Below are 24,345 nucleotides of genomic sequence, written 5' to 3' on the forward strand. Positions count from 1 at the left end.
ATGGGAGGGGAGGGGAGGGAAGGGAGATGGGAGGGGAGATGGGAGGGGAGGGGAGGGAAGGGAGATGGGAAGGGAGATGGGAGGGGAGGGGAGGGAAGGGAAGGGAAGGGAGATGGGAGGGGAGGGGAGGGAAGGGAAGGGAAGGGAGATGGGAGGGGAGGGGAGGAAGAAAATGAGAAAGTTAGCAAGCAACAACACGTAAAATTAATTGTTCCTCAAGGGCACAGAAACACCAAATGAACCCTAGGGGAGATGAGGTTTAAATGCTACACAAAATAGTGGGAGCAAGGCCATAGACAGTGGCTTGGAGCACATGGGTTCTCACACTGCTTTTGTCAACTGAGCCATCATAGATACAGTCTGGGGCAAATACGAATTAAGCAAGGAGAAACTGACATGCAGCAAAAATCAGATTATGCTGGGAGATAACCACATCCAGGGGACTGACTCTTACACTGGGCATTGATTCTGGCATCTTCCTCCTTCTGGAGAAATCTGTGACCCATACATTTAAAAAACAAACCCCACCACCCACTATGATAACTGCAGCAATATCTGGCTAAAGAGGAACTCAGATGAGGTCAAGGGCATAGCTCACCAAGGATTGCATTCCTTGGAAAAACAGGAGACTGCAGGAAGAACCAAAGCACACTTGCCAGGTGACACAGATTATTATGACAAGGCAAAGAATAGAGCTGGGAATGCCCACTCCTTGCTCTAAGATATACCTCAGAGGTACAAACAAAACTCTTTAAGCTGTGCAAGAAGAGCTGTCAACAAGGGATCAAGAGGGCTGGGTGAGGAGAAGATGTTGAGAAGTCTGCATAATATCAGGGTAAGTAATGGGGACTGAGACAGGTCAGATATGTCCTGGGATGGATTGGGCTAGGATTTGACCCTTTTTATTCCCTTCTATCACCCCCTTTCATATCCACCATGCCACAGATAAAGCAGAAGGTCACAGCCTAAGGTGCATCACCTCACTTTGAGGCTTTGAATTCAGGGCAGGCTTTTCAGACAGGTCAGTAGGAAACCACAGCACCGAGGGGAGAGCAGGGGCAGCAATGGGGAGGGGTGGGTGTTTTGGAGAAGAGAAGCAAGCTAAGCAAGAACTAAAAGCAGGAGGCAGATGGTATGAAGCTGTGCAAATGGGGAAGTGGGAAGACACAAAAGGGGAATACAGCCAGTGTGTATAGTTCGCAGCTCAGTAGGCTGAAGCAAATTATTCTCTCCCTTGATGGAGGCCCAGCACACACAGAATAGGTCTCATGACCACCCAGGATTGCCTAAACAATAGCTCACATCAGACAAACCCTATCCAAAGCCCAGGATTATGTGAACACCTACCATGGCCATGCCCTGTGTGCACAAAGAAATGAGCCTCGTGCTCCCCCTAGGAAAGAATTCCCTCTGCAAGGATTTCCTCTGCTACTCTGTTCTTAAAGACAAAGTTCTCCCTGCTCAGCTCCTATCCTCCTGTGCTGGGCTATGAAGTGCAAACATCATTTCTGAAAGAGCCCCCTCACCCTTTTCCCATCCTTCCTGAGGAAGCAGAAGCCCACAGAAAGAGGGAGAGATGGATCAGTCCTCACTGCTTTGAATCCTTGTTGGAAGGAAACCAGTATCATACATTTCCTTCTTTGTCCACCACCCCCCACGGGTGCTGTGTGAACCTGGCCCAGGTGGGTCACTCAGAGGTGACCTGGCCCAGGGTCTTGGAAGTCTCTCAAAGCGAAACTGTCTCACTGAGCAGCTCTTTCCCACTAGTGACTTCCTCAAACTCAGCAAAGGGAAGCAGAAACCCAGGTGGCTGCCTGCCTTCCCTCAGCCCCACTGCAAATGCAGAAAGTCATGTCAAGAGCACCTCTTAGTGGCGAGAGAAGAGCAGCCCCAGATGTCAGACCAGCGACAGATCTGTGTGTGCACATTTAGTGGTTATGGGTCCTCTTCCCTGCACTTTCCTTCCCCTTCCTGCAGCATGTACAGCTGAGAGGTTTCAATGCAGCAGGTGCCAGTTCTCAAAGGGATTCCAATATGTGCTATTGGAATGCAATATCCCCTTTTCAATAATTTAGGTATGATGGAAAGAAAAGCCCTAAAAGCCCTTGTGTGTATCCCTGTTGTCCCCCTGCTGAGGCACTGGTGGAAGAGATTCACAGCACACACCTCTGACTTGGGTAAGAACTAAAGATCTGTAGCAGTAGTAGGCAATTATCTTCCAGCACTAATTTGCCCAGAAGTGGGTTGGAGATGTACCTTTTTGCCAGGACCTCCACAGCTCCTTGCTGGCCCTACAGAGCTACAGTGTCTTTGGCATGGGGCTCATTTGGACATGAGGTTTCAGCAACAGTCCCTCCTCCTTGACCAGTTTTAACTTCTTCTCCAGTCCACTCTGTACTGCCAGTCTCACAAGCCTACAGACTACAAGGACAAAAGTGCACACTGGCATTCAGCATGTCAGTGGTCCTCATTCATCCTTCTCACTGGGACCTACTGTGATACTGGCTGGTTTTCCATCCAGTCTCCCTTAGCCTGGCTCACCATGACTGTTCCTCTGTCCCACCCCAGATTCAGTGTGTTCTCCAGCTCTCCCAAGTTCTTTCCCCTTCATTTCTCATCCTTCCCACAGTGTGTGTTCCCTCTCTATTCTTCTCATCCTGCTTCTCATCAGGCATATAAGAGCTATGGGAAATCTTCAGAGGAAAACTTTAGTGAAAACAGAATTGTTCCTTTGGAGAAGCTGATTCCAAATGGAGCTTTGACAATGCCCAGAAAGGAGTTAGTTTCCTCCTTGCCTGAATCCCTAGGGACTTCATCAACTCCAGCTCCCTGAGTTCTCAGATGCCTCTCACACAGAGCTCTCAATGTGTCCTGTTGTCCAGGGAGCTGTGATGGTTTTCCTCCATCCACAAGCAGCATTTTCTAGAGCTAGATATACCTGCCTTGTCTTCTGACTGAGTCCCTGTCTCCTGGCCTATTATATTGTCTGTCTGCCTGCCTGCCCTTTCCAGCTCCTGCTGCTGCTCCCTCTGTTACAGCCTTTGAATTCTCCCTTCTGTCCCTCTCTGACCTGTATTTCTATGGCCTGTTCCTGCTCTCACTTGCAAAGGAGACAGTGGGTTTCCTTCCTCCCCCTTTCCTACCTCCACAGAAGGAACACCTAGTACAGCCGGTTGCTTTGTGCTTCTGAAATAGCCCTGAGACCTGGAAATGTTCCACAGTTGAAGATTTCTGGGTTGTGGCCAGTGCTGAGTGATGGATGGGAGAGCTCTCCTCCTGAACAGTTCAGCTGCTGCAACTGACTCCCTTGGCTGCAGCAGCACAAAGGTCACCAACCTTTGGAGAAAAAACTTCCCTCGGAGTTCCTTCCCTCAGAACTGTCCCAGATGAGAAACCACTGCTCTTGGTCTAACTGGCCTCCTGACAAAGCCTGGAAATTCCACCTAACTCTCTGTCACCACAGCCCTTCTCCTACAAAATGCACCTCCTGCCCATTCACCCATCAGCTCAGGCTGGAGCACACAGATGTGCACACAGGTGCACTTTTCCAGGCTTAGTGTTGCATGGGAGGGCAAGTGAGGGAGAGAAAGCAGGCCCACATTCAGAGAAGGGAAAGAGAGAACTAAAGCCTCCTTACTCCTCATCTCTTCTTTCTTAGGGTGATTGCTTCCTTCTTCTCCTTGCTGCTTAGCTCTAAAATTGCTTTGTCTTTTGAGGACAATGAGGACAGGCCAAGAAAGCTGGGATGGTTTAAACCGGAGCAGAGAAGGATCCAGGGATATCTTGCTGCATCCTTTCAACACGTAAAGGGAGCTGATAAGAAAGATGCTTTAGTAGGGCCTTTGGTGACAGTACAAAGGGCAATGGTTTTAGACTAAGCCAGGGTAGATCTAGACTAAATAGAAGGAAGACGTTTTAGACAGTGAGGGTGGTGAAACTGGAACAGCTTGCCCAGAGAGACTATAGATACCCCACCCCTGGAAACAGGCACGATCAGGCTGGACTGGGCTCTGATCCACCTGATCTAATTGAAAATATCCTTGCTCACTGCAGAGGGCTTAGGCTAAATGACTTTTAAAGGTTCCTTCCAACCCAAAGCATTCTATGATTCTATGACAAGATTGGAGAAGCCTGGCAGCAGCTCTCACTGGTTGCTTTTGCACAGAAATAGTGGAAAGGGCAGGTAGAGAAGAAGCTGCTTTGCAGGGGCTCCTCTCATTCACCAGTCTTGGCTTCCATAATATTGGCAAGTGAGAGAAAAATGTTCATTGCATCCCTTGATGGTTTTGTTCCACTTTGTGATGAATGCAGAGGTTCTGCAATATTTCTTTATACTAATAATCTGGGATGGTGGAGAAGTGGGGTCGGGCTTAGCACCGCAGGAGAGGAAGGACACAACAGCCACGGGCTGGCTGCTGCTTCCTAGAGGCTTCCTAACTTCCTTGTTCAGCCTTCATGGAAAACATTGCTCCTTGTGATGTTTCATCACTGGCACTCAGAGGTATTTGGAAGACTTGAAAAATCTTCATTGCCCAACATCAACCCACCACTGCCATTTCAGATTCACTTGCCTGCTTACACCTCCTCCAAAGTTTGGATGACAAAAGAGGGAGGAGGAAATCTGCCTCTCCGCTTTCCCACCTCTGTTTCTAACCCCTGTTTGGTTCCCCCGTCAAAGCTGTTTGGTGCCCCCAGCCCTTCACCAGGATGGGGTGGGAAGGGGGTGGGTGAGACACTCTGGGAGAAGAAAAACATATTACAGCAGTCATCATCCCAACCAAAGTCCCACACGCTCCGCCCTCAGCTAACGGCCTCGGCCACAGAGCTGCTGCTGTGGTGGGAGGGGAGGAGGGACCAGAGGGTGATCTTCGAGTAAAGTTCCCTCTTCCACTTCCTCCCTCCTTGTAACCTGCTGCTTTCTGCAGCACAAGGGTTGCTACCCAGATTTGCCCATCTCTCCCTGCGGTTTGCCTTGGTCTGCCTTGCCTTTGCCTGTGTGGTGTCCTCTGCCACGGGTTCAGAAACATGCAAGCCATCAAGTGTGTCGTGGTGGGAGACGGGTAGGTACCCCCCTGGTTTTGCTGTGGGTTTGGGGAGGGAGGGGTGGTGATGAGGGGCAAGAAAGTAGGTGGCTACTTGATGATACTTCCCCAGCTTTGCTGCTGACCTCCTGCAAATCGCTTTCCCTCTGTCGCTCGTTCTTTCCTCCCAGGGGCAAGCAAGGGATCTTCCTCTGGGGAGGGTGTGGAAGAGGGCATTGTGAAGGGCATCTGCAAAAGGGGCACGGAAAGTGGAGCAGGTCTGTTCCACACACTGGAGGTGGTGGCACTGCTGCCAGATTCAACCTGTAGGCAGGAGTCAGATTGAAAACCTGAGAGGTGCAAGTGCTCTCCTGCAGGTGAATGGCTCCTTGAAAGCCATCTGGTCACTGGAACTGCCTGGGAGAGAGTGTGGCATTACGGCTGTGATGAGATGTCTGCTGGTATCTTTGTGTTCAGCTTTTCTTGGCTCATTAGCTCTGTATCAGGGTGTGAGGGAGACTGTTTGGCAAGGGGGTTCTGTGGGCACAAGGAGGAGGAGCTTTTTCCGCTAGAATAAGCGCAAGTAGCTGTGACTCTGGCAGTGGGAGGTAACACAGCCTTGCCTTCACAGCACGATGGCCTGTGTCCCATGACTCCTAGAAATGTCCCAGTCTAAGCCATCAATAAGTGAAGCAGTCAGTGTGGGTGCAGAGGGGTGGGGTGAATAGGGCCTCTTCTTGCCCTGTGGCATGAGTAGATGCAGGGGAGGGAGGGAAGGAGAGTCCACATTTGGCACAGAGCAGATTAATTCATTTCCCAGCTAGGAGCTGGCCAGACTGTTATCTGGGGCAGCTATCAGGTAGCAGATGAAGAGACATTTGCAGCAGCCCTGCTCCCCACAGTCGCTTCCTCCTTCAAAACTTGCCCAGGGAAGATGTCTGCAAGCATAACAGGACGTGTTAGATAAATATTCTCACATGCTGGGGCACAGGGACAGAGAGAAGAAACAAGGGAGGACAGAGCCCCAAATAAACAGTGTTAGCTCTAAGAGTCCCCTGAAGGCTGTAGGTTACAGCTGGATGAACAACTCTGCTGGGCATTTATCTGTTCCTCTGTTAATCTCCTAGTTTTACCTTCATGCATTGCACCGACTCTGTACCCATCTCTCAAGGCAACATCATGGCTAAACCCACACCATGTCCTGCTCCCAGCTCCTCTGACTGTAACCCTGCTTAAGTGTGTTCTGTCCTATCATTCTGCTTCTCTGTACACTGCACTTCCCCTCTCACCATCTTGCAATACAGCAGTCCAGTCATCTTCCCACCACTCTGAGCTCCCAGTTCCTCACCCTTCTGCACCCTCCCAGCAATGCCAACCATGTCACCCTCCCTTGGCTCGACCTTACTGACCACAGGACCTTCTGCTGCCACTCAGATAAGTCCCTCATGTTGTCCCATAGCTGTTCTGACCCCATAGCCCCTTCCATCACACATTGCTGACCTGTGAACGCTCCCTGAGTTCAGTTCTAGGAACCCAGATGTGTCACTAACCTCACCTCTTCTCAATAAGTTTGTTGTAACCACCCCTTCACTGACCCTTTGTGCTCCTCTCTCTTCATCCACACTCATTGAGAACTATCCCCCTTCCATGGCTGACTCATCCACACTTCTGTAGATCTCCCGAGGCTGTAGAGCTTCAGGAATCCTCCACGACTCTCCTCAGTATCTCTGTGATGAGAGGGAAGCAAAGGAGCTGGGAAAAGCAAAGGGACTGAGAAAGGAGGATCTAAGAAAGGGATGTGGCAGAAGGAAGAAACAAGAGTCAGAGCATGCCAAAGAGCTCAGTTTCCTTCTCAGCTGCTCCACAGCACAGTGACCAGGTCAGGTGCCTTGTGACCAGGGAAAAGATGCCAGCTGTGACTGTCAAGGACAGGGTTCCACTCCTGCAACAGAGGATTTTGCAGCTGATATGGTTGGAGCATTCCCAGTAGCAGAACTCCAGCCATTTCCCTCATTCTGTGGCTGCTCTTAGAGGCTGCAAAGGCAGGTTGCTCACACCACCTCTGGTCTGCACATGCTGTAACTGAAACATGATCAGAATTTCCCAGGCCACACAGATCTGAGAAACAGTGGCCCAGCAGAAAAAGGATTCTCCTTCCTATACCTGTCCTGGCTGCTTTATCTTCTTCCAGGTTCTCTTCACGTCTTCTTTCCCTCATCACTGGCTTCACCTTGCCCGTGAACTGCATTACTCCTCCTTTTCTCACCTTCTTCAAAGCAGTGCTCTTACCCAGCCTGGACTGTGCTGCTGTGCTGGCTTATTTGTACTTCACTCTGCTGAAGCATGGGTGTGGGGGAGGCTGAGGAGAGAGGAAGCACCAGCTTCTAGCTCAAAAACACCACCAGCAGCCTCTGCTACCCACAGAGGGAGGCACCTTGCTGGTTTCTTACAGCTCTCTCTGCAGATGATGCTGCAGCTTACTGCAGACAGGCAAGGCTGGAAGATGTTGTGGTCAAGTCCAGAAAAGTGCCATCAGCCCCCAGGCACAGCTCTTGCAGAAGCAGGCAGGAGTGCCTGTGTTGAGGGGCTGGACCTGGCTGGGCAGCTCTGCCATACCTTCACACCCTGGCTGTGAGCATACAACACAGTGCACACACTGGGAAATGGGCTCACCTCCACAGAGTGATCTCTGTGCCAGACCACAAGAGCAAACCTCTGTGCTCAAAGACAACAAACATTTCTTTTGAGCTCCTGTTTTGCTTCCTGCTGGTTGTCTAACCTATGGTTATGTGCTGTCTGGGCTGTGAATATGGCTCTGCTTCCAGGTGTCTCCTGGCAAGGTTGACTTAGAGGTGCAGAAGGACTTCCCCATCCTCATCTCACCCTAGCAAGACTACCTGCACTACCACCACTTCTTGTCTGTTTTAATTTCTCTTTCAGAGCTGTGGGGAAAACCTGTCTCCTTATCAGCTATACCACTAATGCCTTCCCAGGAGAATACATCCCCACTGTGTGAGTAACACATAATCAGCTCCTGGGGTGAGTGGGAGTTGTGGAAAGCAAGATGAAAACGGGAGGGCAGAAACCCTTTGTTGTGCACTCTGAAGGCAGGTTTGCAGTCTCCACACCAGCAGACCAGGGGCTGCCAAACCAGTGAAGGTATCTCTACCCTTTGAACCTCTCACCTTTCACTGAAAGCACAAGTGGGCTCATAAACCCTTGGTTTTTAACTGGGATATTTAAGAGGCACAACTCAACCCAGAGGGACTCTCTATCTGCTGAGTTGTGATGGTTTGAGCCTTAACTGGGACTTAAGAGCTCAGATGGGGGCCAGGCTGAGAATCCCTCCCCTCCTCTTTCCCAGTAGAGAGGAAAAGAAAGGGAAGGAGCAAATCCACCAAGAAATAATTTGGATTTGGCTTGGAAGTAGAGAAGTAAAGAATTTTCTTTAAACAGTATATATATATGTAACAATAGCAGGTAGGGTTCCCAAGGGTAAGGAACAAGGGTGGATGGGAAAAAAGAAATATGAAATACAAAACCAGTCTTTTGCAGAGGTGTGGGTACAGCAGGGAAGACCACATGGCAGAGAAGCAGGGGAACCAGCAGCAGTCCTCATCCAGGCAAAGGCAGGGGCCAAGAGAGTTAATGGCTGCAGCATCCTCTCCTTTTTATAGCCTTGCTGGGCAGGGAGGGGGAGTGGAACAGACTAGTTTAGTTCCCCAGGGGGAAAACCCCCTGCAGGGAGGGCAATGCTCTTACAAGCCCTCCCCCCCACCCCGCTTCCAAGGTGGGCGTTAACCCATCACATAAGTTTACAACTATCAAATGGAATCCTGTTAGGTAAAACAACTAGGCAGCAGGCTACAAAAATTGGGCCAGACCCAAGAGAAGGCTGTTGGATGGACAGAGGTCCACACTTCCTTCCTTGTCCAAGGCACCTGCTGTCGTTGGAGGAGGCACTCTGATGGTGAGAATGTAGATTCAACCGGTGGGCAGGAGTCAGATTGAAAACCTGAGAGGTGCAAGTGCTCTCCTGCAGGCGAATGGCTCCTTGAAAGCCATCTGGTCACTGGAACTGCCTGGCAGAGAGCGTGGCATTACAGCTGTGATGAGATTCTGCTCAATGCCAGAGCAGAAGCATTATGTGATCCAGTGGATGTAAGCATCAGGCTGGGACAGACCTCCAGATCGTTGGAGTCAGGAGTAAGCTTAGGACTGCTTTAGTTTGAACTGTCAGATACATTTGCACAAGGGTATGCTTGGGCACACAAACCCCACATACTCATACCACACTAATCTTGAATCCAGATTCCTTGGGAAGGATGTGTTCAGAAAACCTCAGAGCCTTCTTCTTGTTTTTTCCCTCCAGACCAATATACATTGCAAAAAAAAAAGCCTGTGGCAGCAAGAAGCTGGCTTCACAGAATCACAGAGTGTTAGGGCTTGGAAGGGACCTTGAAAGATCATCCAGTCCAACCCCCTTGCCTAGAGTAGGTCACACAGGAATGCATCCAGGTGGGTTTTGAATGTCTCTGGAGAAGGAGCACCATCCCTTCCTAGCACATAGCCATGAAGTGGCTATGTGGGTTTTTTGGGGTCACACACCATCTCTCCTCCTGTCTGAGGCTTATGCCTGGAGCTGCAAGATGGAGGCTATCTTGTGCTCCTGGATGGTGTATGTCGTGAACAGATTCACAGAGTCTCGGTGTTGGGTCCTTCCTGTCTCTGGTTTCCCTCATCTTCTGCTCCCGAGCATGCAATCCTGACAGCTGTTCTCAGGTATTTCACTCTGGGCACACACCTTGGAATGTTGGCCTCAGTACCACCAGGAGTACAGAGGAGTGCCAGGCCCTGGGGAAGCTACAGAAACATGGGTCCTTCTTATTATTTTTAAGAAGAAAGCTGGGGTTTAGGGCATGAAAGAAAGACAGGGGCTTGGCGAGAGCAGATGGAGTTGTGGAAAGGCTACTGGGGAAAGAAGTAGGAAACTGAATCATTTATGGATCTGCACACAAGGTAGCACAGATGGAGCTGCAGGCAGGCACCTGTCCAGGACAGCTGGGTGATGGGGAGGAGGTTGATGCTGAGTGGGAAGTCTACAGCACCCAGGTGATCTGAGAAGAGGAATCCCTACCCTGGGTGCACCTAGTGAACCCCACCTACACCACCTGAAGGGCTTCTCCTGTGTGAGCTGTGGCCTGTGATTCTGAATTTCAGGTTCGATAACTATTCTGCCAACGTGATGGTTGACAGCAAGCCTGTAAATCTGGGGCTGTGGGATACTGCTGGACAAGAGGATTATGACAGACTGAGGCCACTCTCTTACCCCCAGACGGTGGGTCACACTCCATGCCTCTCTTCTTTCATTCCTCCTCCATGCATGCCTCTGTCTCCCGCTGCAAAAATCAGCATCTGCCATAAACCAGGGGCAGGATTGCTCTTGTGTCTCTCCACCCTCTTTTGAGAATACCTCTGCTGGTATGTAAGTGTCTTGAAACAAGGGTATTTTGGAGCCTTTACCTAAATTTCTTTGCTGGTATAACTTAGCAAGAAACCTGAGATCTTCAGACATACTTATGAGCCCAGCTGACTGTTTTCAGTGTGGGACAGATGCCTTACACAGCCATGGGGAAAGCCTCTCCTTTTGCAGCATTAAAATGATTCAGGGAATTGAGGAGCTGAGGCAGGAACTTCTCACATTTCTGTGAACCCCACTGTTCTGGCTTCTGCCTTTTAGAAGACAATCTGATGTGCAGACACATGTTTGATCTGCTGGTGCCTCAACTAAGCCCAAGTGGCTGGCAGAACAAATGGGTGCCTCAGACACTGTGTTGATACTGTACACTTTGACAGAATGATTTCAGAGTTCAAAGATCACCTTCCCTGGAAGCAGTCTCTTGGCAAGCTCAGCAAGACCTACCTGCCTCAGGTGCTGGTCTGTAGGTTGCCATTGTGACCAAAAGCTTTGGCTGGCAATTGAGGGTACTATTTATTTCAGCTAGGTTCAACCAGTCACAAATCAGCCCCCTGGTATAAGCTGTTTGCCTAGGCTCCTTCTGCAGTCAGTGCAAGCAGGCATATCCTCACCAATACCCTTGCACCCACCCTGGGACACATCCCAAGGATAGATGAGGGAATTTTCTCCAAGGTTTTTGCCTCTGATGGCTGGAGAAGCATGGAAATGAATAGGCTGGGCCTGACACTCTTGTTTAGCTAGGTGAACTTGGATGAAATAAATACAACCCTCAAAGGCTGGTCTTGTTTTCAATGGAAGTGCAAACTCTACCGTGCCTAGGAGAAGTGCTGATGTGAATAATCAGAACTCCACCTTCTTTGTGTCCTGCTCTTGCACTTTCTGGGTTGGGTTTAGCTCTTTCTCAAGAGCAGGCAAGACTCTAGTGGCCTGGAAGCCTTTGGCTGTTCCGTGAGAAATGTGCAGGACACCGTTAGGCCATTTCCCATGAGGATGAGTGTGCCTACCACAAAAACCCCATCCTCAGAGTTAAACATTTGGCTCTTCTGATAATGGTGACTATGGTAACCATGAGTCAGGGGAGCAAGTGTCCTCTCCTCTAGAGGCAATTAACAGCAGGACTGTGTTACATTGTGAGACAATTTTCTCTAGCACGACCCTTTGCTGCAGAGTGTGTATGCTGCCCACCCATCTCTTCTCTCCCCTCCCCTCCATGCCTACTGTGATGAAGTCCCATGCTCTCATCTTAACTCTGCACCATGGTTGTATGCCTACAGGATGTCTTCCTGATCTGCTTCTCCCTTGTCAGCCCAGCATCATATGAAAATGTCCGTGCTAAGGTGAGCCAGAGTATCCTGCTCCATCAGGAGTTGAGGGGGGTGAAATTGGTGGTGGTCTTGCAAAGAGAATGGCTGTGGTGAGAGAAGACCCTATTGAAGGGCTAGTATTCATCTTGCTGGGCTGTTGAGCTGTGAGGCCATAAAGGTTATATTCTGATGGCATCTTTCAGCCCAGACTGTTACAGTACAAACATGCAAGACCAGTCCAGAGGTTATGAGAAGCAGGCATCAACAGCCTTTGGATGGGAAGTGAGGGAAGAAGGGAGAGATTGGTGGAGAGAAGAACTGCAAAGTGTTTCCCTCCTACCACTTTCAGCTTCTTCCCTGGGTTTCAGGGAGCCATGAAGGGTAGAGAGCAGCTTGTGCTTTTGCTTTATAGAATTCGAGCTTCGTGTCAGGGCTGACCTGGGCCAGGTGGTGGGGTGTTAGTTGTCTTGCTGACATTTTTTGTCAGGGGTGCCTCTTTGTTTCCCTCATGCATGCCCACATGTATGACCTCTCACATCTTTGCCATTTTGCTCCAATGCTAGTGGTTCCCTGAGGTGCGGCATCACTGCCCCAGCACTCCCATCATCCTGGTGGGCACAAAGCTGGACCTTCGTGATGACAAGGACACCATTGAGAAGCTGAAGGAGAAGAAGCTGTCCCCCATTACATATCCTCAGGGCCTTGCTCTGGCCAAGGAAATTGGTATGTGCTTGGATCCGCTCAAAGGAGAGGGATGGAAGATAAGGGCTTCCCCTCAAGCTAAGGAAGCTCTCATAGAGCTGTCCCACGGTGGTATCACTGAGGGATACAGGGAGGCACATCAAGGCTCATGGGACAAAATGCCCTTCAGAAGACTCATGAAGGAAATCTGCTTGTTGAGAAAACCTCAGGCCCTCAATCCTCATTTTTTTGCCTCTCTCTGGCCACCCCCCTCTCCACACACACACAAATATACACTTGACATTCCCCTCCCCTTCTACTCTGCTGTGTCTATCTGGGTCAATATTTTTCTGTGAAAGCCACAGCTGCTCTGTGGGCAGAGGCCTCTCCTCCACATCCTCAAAGAGACGGAAGAGTGATTTTTCTAACATCTCTCAGGAAGAGTTGCAGCTTCCTGTGCCTGCCTCTGGCTGCCAGGGCTCATACATGCAACCCCACTTTAGAGTGCCCCACTCCACCATTCAGCTCAGGGGCATCAGGTCCCTCCTGCATTTTGAGACATGCAGAAATGCCTATTCAGGCAACCTCATTTCTCAGATGCAGGCATGCAGATGCAGCACAAAGAGTGGGAAACATAGCTTGAGAGAGAAGTTTTCAACCAGGAGTTCAGAGGAGAGGGTGTCTGGCCATGATAACATAGCCAGCCTCATGTGATGGCTCTGCTTTAGCTACAGGGGTGGAAAATAGGCAAGATCTCATCTTGCACAGCAGGCAAGCTCTACGCTGAAGTCAAGATTGCATGAGTGAGTAAAGTGTCTCCTGATAATGCTTCATGCCTTTGGTCACATGAACTGTGCTTATCAATTCAGGCAAGAGCCAGGTGCCTTGCTTTCCAGCAAAAGCTCTCTTGACAACCTGGGGGCACAGCATCCTGAAAGAGAGATGCCTTGCGATTTGAGATGCCACCAGAGGTGCTTGGGGCCAGGAAGTCTGAATGACATTTTGAAACCTGAGGTGACTATAGCTCTTATCTCAAGACAAGATTCAGGGTGTGTTTAGGTGGATGCTGTAAAATGGACACTGAAGGAGAAAGGTGTGGCTGTGATGTGAGCCAGAAAAGTGTTGGTGACACAGGCACAGCCATCTCGTTCTGCTTGACGTAATCTGTGATGCTTCTCCTGTGTGCTTCTCTTCTGAGCACCCTCGGCAGCAAACTCCTGCCCCTGCCTACCCAGGTTCCCTTCCTCCCCATGACAGCAGCTGCTTTCCTCCCCACAGACTCAGTGAAGTACCTGGAATGCTCGGCTTTGACGCAGCGCGGCCTCAAGACGGTGTTTGACGAGGCCATCCGAGCAGTCCTCTGTCCGCAGCCTACCCGGACAAAGAAACGTGCCTGCAGCCTCCTCTGAGCAAGTAAGTCTGAGAGGCATCCCTGGCAGGCACATCAGTGGCACTTTCCTCCTCCTGAATTGGGATGGTCAGGACCACTGGGTTCCTATGGCCTCCTGTACCTGGTGGGGTGAATCACCCTCAAAGAGAGAGAGGGAGACAGCAGTCCTGCTTGGGGAAAGGACAAGGCATGGTATGAGAGAGTACAAGGATATCCAAACCATCTCTCTCTCCTTGCTGCTTGCCTGTGGGCAGGATCCCCCCTATCTTCTGGGGCAGGGTGGCCCAGGATTTTCCACCTTTGCCCTCACAGAGAAAAACTGTTTGTCACCTTCTGCCACAGAGGGAGATGTGTCCAGACTGCCCTGGAGATGACCTGCTGTGACAGCTGTGAAGCTGAAGCCTTTGCCTGTAGAAAAGAAAAAAAAAGGGAAAAAAAAAGGCAAAAAACCCCAACAAAACCAAAAACTGAGCTGTTCCTTATTCATGGCAGTTGCTCAATGGCCCTTCCTCTTACCACACCCTCCTCACCTCAAGGGGATTTCTGCATTGCTGTTCATTGGCACACAGCAACTTCTTCCGCAGGATTTTTACTCCTCGTATTGTTCCCACCTCCCCTTCCCCTTCAACTCAAGGCAGCAGAGGGAGGAGAGAGGCTTCATGAGGAGAGCCAAAGCTGCCCAGAACCTGAGGAGAGAAGAATAAGATCGTCCTACCTGGGACCCTGCCCGTCCATTCTCCCACTACTACAGGGTAGAGGGAGGGAGAGAAGGAACAGATGAACTGGTTTTACAATGTCTGTCATGTTTCTGGCTGCAGATTCCAGATGCATCCTGATGCCAGGCTCTGCCCAGCATGCAGGAGGGTGATGGCTCCAGCGTCTCAGAGCTCAGCATCTTGTGGCGGTCACTGCGCTTTTCACTTCTGCTGGCTTTAAAGACTGTTTTGGGTCTGTAGCACTGGTTCATCCATTTGCACAACTTCCCCCACACTTGCCCCACCCCAGCTACCCCTTTCCTGCCTCACCAGCTCCTGAGGTTACAACATAGTGAGTAAGACCCAATAAACGTACGGTACATTCTTTCCATGTCTGTGATACCTTGCAGCTCAGAGAGATACAGCCCTAAAGCAGTGAGCAGTGAGATAGCAGGAGTGGGAACCCCTGCCAGCTGTGCCCCTGCTTCAGCAGTGACAGCCCAGGCAGCACCATGCTGACCTTGGTACTGGGTAGCCACAGTTGGTTATATCAGGATAAAGAGACAAGGCCTGAGTCATACACCGAGTTGCCAAGTTCTCAGCCAAGCCCCCTGCATTCCTCAGCAAAGTGTGAATATCATGTGCCAAACAAAGGCAGAGGGGTGATTACACCTCAGCTTTTGCCCTTTCTCTTCTCAGCCTCCATGTGTTCAGAGCAAGTTGTCTCCCCTCTGAGACACACAGAGGACAAGATGCAGGCTTTGGGACAGGACATTTGGTCTCGGGGGGGGGCTGCCCCTGCAGATTGCTGGGGACACCCTTTCTGCAAAACGTTGCTGCAGTAACACGCCTAAGCTCACGTCACAGGCAGTCATATCAGTACCAGCACTCACTCACGCTGCCAGGCACAGGCAGAGCGAGAACAGGAAGGGGGAGGGCAGGGGGGAGAAAAAAAAACAAGAGCAAGGCATGAGTCACCAGTCCAGACAAATTGCCTCCAAGTCACTAAAATTAAGCCGAAGAGAGTGGTCCCAGCGGTGCTATGGATCTGGCAACTGTGAGCACCTGCCTTCCTGATGCATTGCAGGGACTTGAGAGCAAGGAGAGCTACAGGGTGGCTGCTGCCGACGCTGCCTGTGGGAGAGAGGAGGGCTCAGGGTGCAGTGATTGGCACTGCAAAATCCTGCAGTCCTAGGAGGGCCCAGAGAAGCTGTGGAGTTCAGCCAGCTTACTGCTCCACGATGCAGCACCACTCCTGAGTTTCAAAGGGCTGCCTCTTGCACTGAGGAGCTGCGTGGGGATGTCAGCAGCAATTGGCCACGGTGCAGCCCCTGAGGTACTCTGCTGCCAGGGAGATTTCTGCAAATTCAAACGTGGCTGTACCTGAGCAAGGCAGTTAGTGCAGTGATGTGACACGTTATCCACTGATAATGTCCAGAGCAACCCTGGAGGACGTTTTGTGGCAGCTAGTTCCACAAACGTCTACACTGCACATGGGCTGCTGGATGAATTGCCTGTGCGTCATCCCAAGGCAAGGCAAATTGTGTCAACACGAGTCCACGAGAGCAGAAATGAAGCCTCTGGTGTGGGCACAGACCTGTGGAAAGGCAAGGGACACAGAGCCTTTCAGACTGGGACATAGCTTCCCTTAAACAACCTAAACATAGCTCAGATCACTGAATTCCTCTCCAGTTTTCAAACCTTGGCTTTTACCTTCTCAGTCTGCACTGTCCCTTGTCACTTACAGCAATGCAGAGAGGAGAGATTCACCGTGTGCATGCCACAAAATTCCTCTATCTGCCTGCCTGTGCAAACTTGTTAGAGCTGAGCCAGAGGGTGGGGCAGGACTCTGAGCACTGAGGAAGCCAGATGGAGACCTGAAAGTTGTGATCCTATCACTGTGCTTGGACTAGCAAGTCCTTTAAGGGACAACCAGCCTGGGTACAGCTCTGGCTCTACAGAACATGGCTCTGATTCTTCTAAGACACACAAGCACAGGGGCTCCCTGCACCGTGCTGTAGATACCTGCCCTGCCATGACAAACACGGCCACTGGGTGCTGCCCATGCCATTCCTTCCCCGGTAGGGCTTCATCTCTCTAGCCTCCAGACAGCACTGTGGCCAAGATCTAAGCTAAGGCATCCTGGCATCTTTGAAGCCCCGTAATACCTACATCAGTTCACCTCTGAGCAGCACTGGCTGGACCTAAAATCGTTCAAGCAGGTTTGGAAGGCTGGGTTTTAGACCCTGGCTATGTTCTTTCAGAGAGATACTCCCTGCTTCTGTTAAGGTGGTAATTGGAACTCAAATGGTTGTAAAGGAAGTGTCAAAGTGGGGTCTCCAGCTCAAGAGAGACAGGGAGCTAGTGGAGAGAGTCCAACAAAGGGCTAAGAGGATGACTAAGGGAACAGAACATCTCTCTTATGAGGAAAGGCTGAGAGACCTGGGGCTGATCAGTCTTTAGAAGAGAAGGCTGAGAGAAGATCCAGTCAGTGTTTGCAAATACCTTAGGGGTGGGTGCCAACAAGATGAGGCCAGTCTCTTTTCACTGGTACCCAGTGATGAGACAAGGGGCAATGGATACAAAATGGAACACAGGAAGTTTTTTTCTCAACATGGGCAAAAACTTCTTTACTGTGAAGGTGATAGAGCACATGGACAGGCTGCCCAGAGAGGTTGCAGTCGCCTCTGGAGACTTTCAAAACCTGTCTGGAGATGTTCCTGTGTGGCTTGCCCTAGGCAGATCTGTTTTGGCGGGGGGGGGTGGACTGCATGATCACCAAAGATGCCTCCCAACCCCTACCACTCTGTGATGCTGTGAAATGTCAAGAGCTGCACAGCACAAGGAGTCGCTGATGTCTGCAGGGCAAGGCAGGGCAGGGAATGAGAACTGTAGGGAAGCACTTTGTGGAGGGAATGGAATGGGAAATCTTAATTTTCTTCCTGAGAGAACTGCTCACACAAAGACACTTACTTACAGATTCATTTTTCATTGGAAGACCTTTAAGATCATGAAGTACAACCATTAACCCAGCACTGCCAGGTCACCACTACATCGTGTCCCTAAGCACCACTCTATACATCTTTAAATACCTCCAGGGGTGGTGACTCCACCATTTCCCTGGGCAGACTGTTCCAGTGCTTGACAACACTCTCTGTGAATAAATATTCCCAAATATCCAACGTAAGCCTCCCCCGGTGCAACTTGAGGCCCTGTCCCATTTGCTCTGGATTCACTCCCTGCCACAGAGACGAAATCTAACAGAAGAGTTTGGAACTGTTGAATTGGAGTTTTTCCCCAGAGAAGGTGCAAAAGACACGATAGTGTGTGTAGAGTCAGGGCAGGGAGAGAGTTGAGACAGACAATCCCCTTACTTGCCAATCTGCCCTTAGCTCCATGTGTCTGGAGGTGCTTATAGGGCCGAACGGAAGGGAGAGGGTTTGCGTGCTCAGCATCCACCCCAGTTTCAGAGCGTCTTGCCAGCCAGGAGGCTTTGCCATGTCCATGCAGCTCTGAGCAGCACCAGTGCTTCCTGCAAGATCCTTGGAACAGGTTGCTCCTCTCCCGTGAGCTCATGGGCATTCGCAGGGCGCTTTGCTCTGCCACAACTCCCCCCCGCCGCGTAGGGGAACAGAGCTGAGTCCCCCCCCGCCCCCTGCCACGCCGCTCTCCCACCACGCAGCTGCTCTCCGCATCCCTCTCTTCCTCTCTCCTCTTCGCTGTCCCCAGCATCTTTTACCTCACTCCCCATTCCTTCATCCTCATCTTCCCTGCTATCCCACTCTCCCATTGCCTCCCTGCTGCACCTCCCTCTCCTCCATCCCGTCTCCCCCACCTCCCCCGCCGCCTCTCCTCTCCGTTCTCCTGCCCTATGGTCCATCCCCTCCTCTGTCTCCTGCCGGTGTTTCATTGGCCGCTGATACCCGTCCCCCGGTAGCCACCTCTCGGCTCTGGCTGCCCGAGCCCGGCGGCTGAGCCCCTCGCCGGGGGCAGGGACCCGGCGGCCTGAAGCTGAGGGACCCTCACCCCAGACGGACTTCATCGGGCTCCAGAGTGGGCCCCAGTCCCGCAGCAGTCCCGGAGGGGGCGATGGGCAGGTCCAGAGAGAAGGGCTTGCGTCTCCGGTAGTGCATGGTGGGACTCGCTCCCTCCTGGGACTGCTTTGCTCAGTTGCTTTGCAGAAAGGGAAAGGGGGAAAACATGACACGGATTTTCCCGATGAAGCAGAGGAAAATGTACATCCCAACGACACGTAAGTACCAGGCGGCTCTGCCCCCTCTTCCCAGATGTCTCCCGCGGGCATGAGTCCATGCAGAAGTTCACTCTGCAGTCCGAGAAGGAAACCTACCGACGCCCCACCACCACCCCTCCACTACCCCATCATCACCCCGGCCCCCCAGCTCTGCCAGCTCTGCCTGGTTCCTACCGGAGAGCTCAGCCTCGAGGTGAGGCAGGGCAGTCCTGAGCTGGAGCAGGGCCATGAAGAAGAAGGTGGACAGGAAGGTAGAGTGGTAAGAGGATATTGGACTCTGTGGTCCCTCCCAGCTTCTATTCCTATTTTGCAGCCAGGTCTAGGCTAGCTTTTAGCATCCACTTCCTCCTCTCATTCAGTGCAGAAAGATATGAGATTATTTTCATAAAGAAAGCAGTAGCACCAATTTGCCATCTCTTCCTACCCCTCTGCTCTCCTGCTCTCCAGATGTATGGACCAGGTACATTCTGGCAGCTGATCCCAAACCTCTTGCAACAAGTGCTACCCACATCAGGGACGGATCCCAAGCAGATGCCAACACATAAGCTTCCTCATGAATTCCTACCTATGCAGGTTCTGCCAAAGCAGCAAGCAGAGTGGATCCAACCCAGATGAGGCACTGATATCTGTTGTTCTACCAAGCTAGCCAGAATGTGCTATGTGACATTTGAGCTGGAAGATGGTACTTGAGAAAGTTAGAATGGCCCAGGCAGACCATGGCAACTTAGAGACCAAGTTTCTCCACTGCATCTGTCTGAGGAGGAGAATGAGTTTGTAGTGAATCAGTGCTTTGTGTTGCATGCCTTAGCAATTTTTTATAGGGCTTTTGGAGCCCTGAAGCTATGTTTAAGGTATTGCTAAACTGCAGCATGAGCAATCAGCTTTGAGGTCTGGACCCCAGAGACTTCCCTAAATACTCTTCAGCCCCAGCACAAGTGTTGCCATCCATATTTTTTAGAGCTTTATCTCCAAATGCTTTTATTTTTGGCAATTCCTTTGCATGCAGGAAGAACATCCAAAGGGATTCCTATGTCCCCACCTTCTAGAGGATCATCAATTCATGAGCATACTGTTTTGACTTCTGCCACCCTTTGCACGGATCACTGTCTGTAGAGCAGCCACTGACCCACTCTTTTCTCCAGTAAGTGACTTGCATCAGTGGAACATCCCTGGGGAAAAAAAGTAGCAGAAGAAAGTTCTTCAAACTCCAAGAGTTTCACATCACTTCCCACTCTGCCCATTCATTGCAGCCCCTCATGATGTATGGGACAAACCAGTACTGCAGGGTCCCAAGAGATGGGCTTCTCTCAGGACCATGTGTCACAACCCAAGACACCTGCATACACAGAAAATCTAGACCGTTGCAGTCCTTCAAAGCTCACTTAAGCACAGCAGGAAACATTTATGCAATAGTCTGCAATAGCCTTAGGACACAGCTGCCCAGTTTTGGTTTTATGGGCCCTATCAGAGCAGGTTCTTTCAGTATAAGAACTGATACATCTCTGGAGTCTGTTGGGTTTGCCTGTTTGATATCTAAGGAATCCATCTAAAGCTTAGGTCTCCCATAGGCTTTCCAGAAGCTGGAATGACATCTACCAAAAAGGAGTGAAAGCTGTAATGTTAAGACGTTCGTGAAGAAAGTTGTGGTGTTGCAGAGAATCCATCTAGGAGAAAAAGCTTTGAAGTATTTCTGGCCTCCTGAAAGTAGTTAATATCGGGAGTCATTTCCTTTGAGATCCTCAGTTTTCATTCCAACAACAAAGGATCTTCAGAGGTGAGACTCAGGATCCCTATTCTCTTCCTACCAAGTCATCCTCCCTTCCCAGGAGCTAGTTCACCAAGAGAATGCTTCTGCCAGTCCATACCTCCAGAAAACTTTGTGATCCTGGAAGCACCACAGTGCCCCTGCGGAAGGTGTGCCAAGGTGCCTGTGGGCTGGAATACGTGCTGGGCTCTGTCTCTCACATATCTGGCACCCTGATAAAAACACAAAAGGCACGTCCTTCACTTATCTGTCTTTCCTGTTTCTCTAGCTTCTCAGCCGGCGTTAGCAGCAAAGCCGGTGGCTTGTTTGCTCAGGGCTCTCTTGGAGCGAGCCGAGCGCTGTTTCCATGCCAAACCCTGATGTGACGGGCAATTGGGCACCTCAGATTAGGAACGCTGGGACACTGCTTTGGTGTTGCAAACACCTGGGGCAAGCAGAGCCTCCTCCATTAGCAGTGTGTTGCAGGGTGCAGAAGGAGAGAGAGAGAAAACCAAAGAGAGAAATAGACATCTGGACTGATCTCTCCTGGTGTACCCCAAATAATCTGTCTCTTTTACTCTTAAACTGCCAGGTGGAGGTCCCTTCATTTCTGCTGATGGGGCAAACAATCCAGTGATAACCTGGCCAGTCCAAAAGGACTTCAGCAAGCAGGAGGATGCCAGGGAGGGAGCCAGAGTTGGAATGACACTTTGTCAGAGGATGCTTTTCCTTCTTTTGTTCGTAAGCCACTTGCCACTCATAAATGAGAATCAGGCCCCTGATGACCGTGTCCTCACTGTGGGAGCCACTAGCAAAACCTCAGAAATTTCCCTGTCTCTATTCTAGTCTGTGGTTCTTTCTCCAGAGGACCTTTCCCTAGGGGAGAGGATCTATTGGCCCACATTAAGTCATGTCCCTGTTTGTCCCTCCATGCCCACTCTGCCTCCCAGGACTAGATGAGGTCAATATTGTCCAGACATTGTAGCAGCTGCCCACATCCACAAACTCACTGTGACTTTCCATGTCTGTCCATGTTGACACACAGTTAATGAGGTGATTTTATCTGTGGCTTGTTCAGCTGTGATGTCCCCAGTAAAAATGGCCTTTTTCTTTTCTTCTCACCTCCAGATTTCTAACAGATCCTGAGAGGACACTGCCTGAAGCCCTCATCCCTGTCTTTGCTATGGACACTTCTGCTTTCAGCCTTCCCACACCCGCACTTGTGGAGGAGGGGAATGCCTCTGGCAGCTGGGCAGGCTTCACCATCCTCAACAGCTCCACCACCACCAGCCCTGGTGTGGTAGTCAGTGGTGTCCTCATCCCCCTGGTCTACCTAATTGTCTGCGTGGTGGGTCTGGTTGGGAACTCTCTGGTCATTTACGTGGTCCTGCGGCACTCTGTGAGCGAGTCGGTGACCAATGTCTACATCCTGAACCTGGCCCTAGCTGATGAGCTCTTCATGCTGGGCCTGCCATTCTTGGCTGCACAGAATGCCCTGTCCTACTGGCCATTTGGGTCTTTCATGTGCCGCCTGGTGATGGCCGTGGATGCCATCAATCAGTTCACCAGCATCTTCTGCCTGACAGTGATGAGTGTGGATCGCTACCTGGCTGTGGTGCACCCAGGGAAGTCCTCCAAATGGCGTACTGCACGGGTGGCCAAGGCTGTGAGTGCCACTGTGTGGGTGCTGTCTTCCATAGTCGTGCTGCCCGTGGTGGTCTTCTCAGATGTCCCTTTAGGGATGAGCACATGCCACATCCAGTGGCCAGAGCCTGCCTCAGTGTGGAGAGCTGGCTTCATCATCTACACTGCCACCCTGGGCTTTTTTGGGCCACTGCTGGTGATTTGTCTCTGCTATCTTCTTATTGTTGTGAAGGTTCGTTCCTCTGGCAGGAGGGTGAGGGCCCTGTCCTCCAAGCACAAGCTTTCAGAGCGCAGAGTGACCCGCATGGTGGTGGCTGTGGTGGCTGTCTTCGTCCTTTGCTGGCTTCCTTTCTATGTCCTCAACATAATCAATGTTGTCTGCCCGCTGCCAGAGGAGCCATCCCTCTTTGGTGTCTACTTCCTTGTGGTGGTGCTGCCGTACGCCAACAGCTGTGCCAATCCTATCATCTATGGCTTCCTCTCCTACCGCTTCAAGCAGGGCTTCCGGAGGGCCATCTTCAGGCCGTCTCGCCGAGTGCAGAGCCAGGAGGTGCCAGCATGCCTCCAAGAGAAGACTGTTGATGAAGGGGAAGAGGGTGAGATCAGCAAGATCACCCAGAATGGTAATGACAGGCAGGAGCACCCGCTAAGCAGTGGGGAAGGAGAAAGCAATGAGCAAAAACCCCTCCCTGAGGAGCCTGTGGGATGCAAAAAGAGCAACAAGTTGCATGTCAGTTATTTATGATAAAAGAGATGGTGCAGGGGAAAGAGACACTGGGACATGGGATCCCCTTCACCCTCTGTGCTTTTTGATCTCCAAGGCAATGGAAGACTTTGATACAAGGAAATATGAAAGTCCAAGACTTTGCTTAAAGATGTACAGTGCTGAATGAAGTTGTGGATAAAGCAAATCATTGTTCTTTGCTTTGGAAGGGACACCTGAGGTTTGTGTGGTACCAAGTAAGGGATGGACAACACCCAGAGAGAGCTGAAGAGGTTATGGACACTGACAGTATCAAGAGAGCAAGGTCAGCCCTAGATCACACGATCTGTCTTTTGGTCACCCAACTGTAAAGGACATCAGCTGCCATCTGACAGTGCCACCTCAAGGAAGTCCTCAAAGGGCATATACCACAAATAGGCATCCCAGTGCCCTGATTATCTTCCTTATAAACATCACAAGTGGTTTACCCTAAAGAAAAACAGAAAGGAAAGATGCCTCCAGTGAAGACGTACCAGCCAGCTGCATGAATGGCTGACCTTTCTTTAGCTCTCCAATGAAGTCCTGGGAACAACTTTCCTACCCATGTTGGTCATGACTGGAGAACACTTGGACTGCACAAAGCTTCCTCATGAAGGATTCTAGGCAGGCTGATGAGACTTACTTTGGAGAACAAATGGGATATTTTCTTCCTTCACCTTGTGTTCTTCAGGGTTTTCCTGCTGCCTCTGCATGCTGGTGCAAGGTATAGCAAGGGCAGAGAAGAAGATCATGAGGCATGGGTTGGAGACAGGATTTCTTACAAGTTGAAATATCTTTTTTTCTCCCCTAAGCCTTATTTTAAATAAGACTTAAAAGGACTTAAAAGGCCAAAAGGGCAGAATGATTCTGTGTGTTTGGGGGAGAGGGAGCTATAGATTTGGCATTCCTGAGAATGTCTTTGAGGTGAGTTGATCTCATGAGTGAAAATGAACTCCTGCCTCTACATGGGGCAATAAACAGTAGGAAAATTAAAAGTGGTCAGACAGAAGGACATCAAAGCACCTTAAATAGATCACAACACTTTAAATAGGGGTCTGTGTTGCTCCTCTGGCAGCGAGGAGCAGGAGAAGCTGAATGCTAAGCACCACTGGAACAGCAGTCGCTTTAGGGCAGAGGAGAAATGCCTGGGCAGCAAGTAGCACTGTTCATGGTTGATAACCAGGCACTGAAGAAGGCATGTGACAGTGAATGAGGACCTTGCAGGAGGCAGCTCAGATGGATGGGGGCAGATATAGGAAGGATTTTCTTTTCCACAGAGTGGCTGCCCAGCTACTGTGGGGAGAAGGGGGAGTTCCCTGACTGCCAACATTCTTAACAGAGGCACTGTCCTTTACCACGAACTGAGCTGAGACTTTATTTCACATGCTTTTGC

The 24,345-nt window shown here is 50.7% G+C and overlaps 2 protein-coding genes across 2 annotated transcripts; both read left to right on the forward strand.

Annotated features, from left to right (window-relative positions):
* The first annotated feature begins 4,850 nt into the window (after nucleotides 1-4,850).
* On the forward strand, nucleotides 4,851-14,942 carry RAC2 (Rac family small GTPase 2). The gene is made up of 7 exons (XM_009902508.2): nucleotides 4,851-5,060; nucleotides 7,962-8,033; nucleotides 10,242-10,359; nucleotides 11,775-11,837; nucleotides 12,368-12,527; nucleotides 13,764-13,898; nucleotides 14,694-14,942. The coding sequence occupies exons 1-6, from the start codon at nucleotides 5,026-5,028 to the stop codon at nucleotides 13,892-13,894; spliced, it is 579 nt and encodes a 192-aa protein (XP_009900810.1). The 5' UTR covers nucleotides 4,851-5,025; the 3' UTR covers nucleotides 13,895-13,898; nucleotides 14,694-14,942.
* Nucleotides 14,943-18,458: 3,516 nt separating this feature from the next.
* On the forward strand, nucleotides 18,459-23,436 carry SSTR3 (somatostatin receptor 3). The gene is made up of 2 exons (XM_009902509.2): nucleotides 18,459-18,822; nucleotides 21,695-23,436. Exon 2 carries the CDS (start codon nucleotides 21,750-21,752, stop codon nucleotides 22,953-22,955), a length of 1,206 nt encoding a protein of 401 aa, XP_009900811.1. The 5' UTR covers nucleotides 18,459-18,822; nucleotides 21,695-21,749; the 3' UTR covers nucleotides 22,956-23,436.
* Nucleotides 23,437-24,345: the final 909 nt, after the last annotated feature.

The sequence above is a fragment of the Dryobates pubescens genome, chromosome 15 (assembly GCF_014839835.1).
Source record: "Dryobates pubescens isolate bDryPub1 chromosome 15, bDryPub1.pri, whole genome shotgun sequence".
NCBI classification, from domain to species: Eukaryota; Metazoa; Chordata; class Aves; order Piciformes; family Picidae; genus Dryobates; species Dryobates pubescens.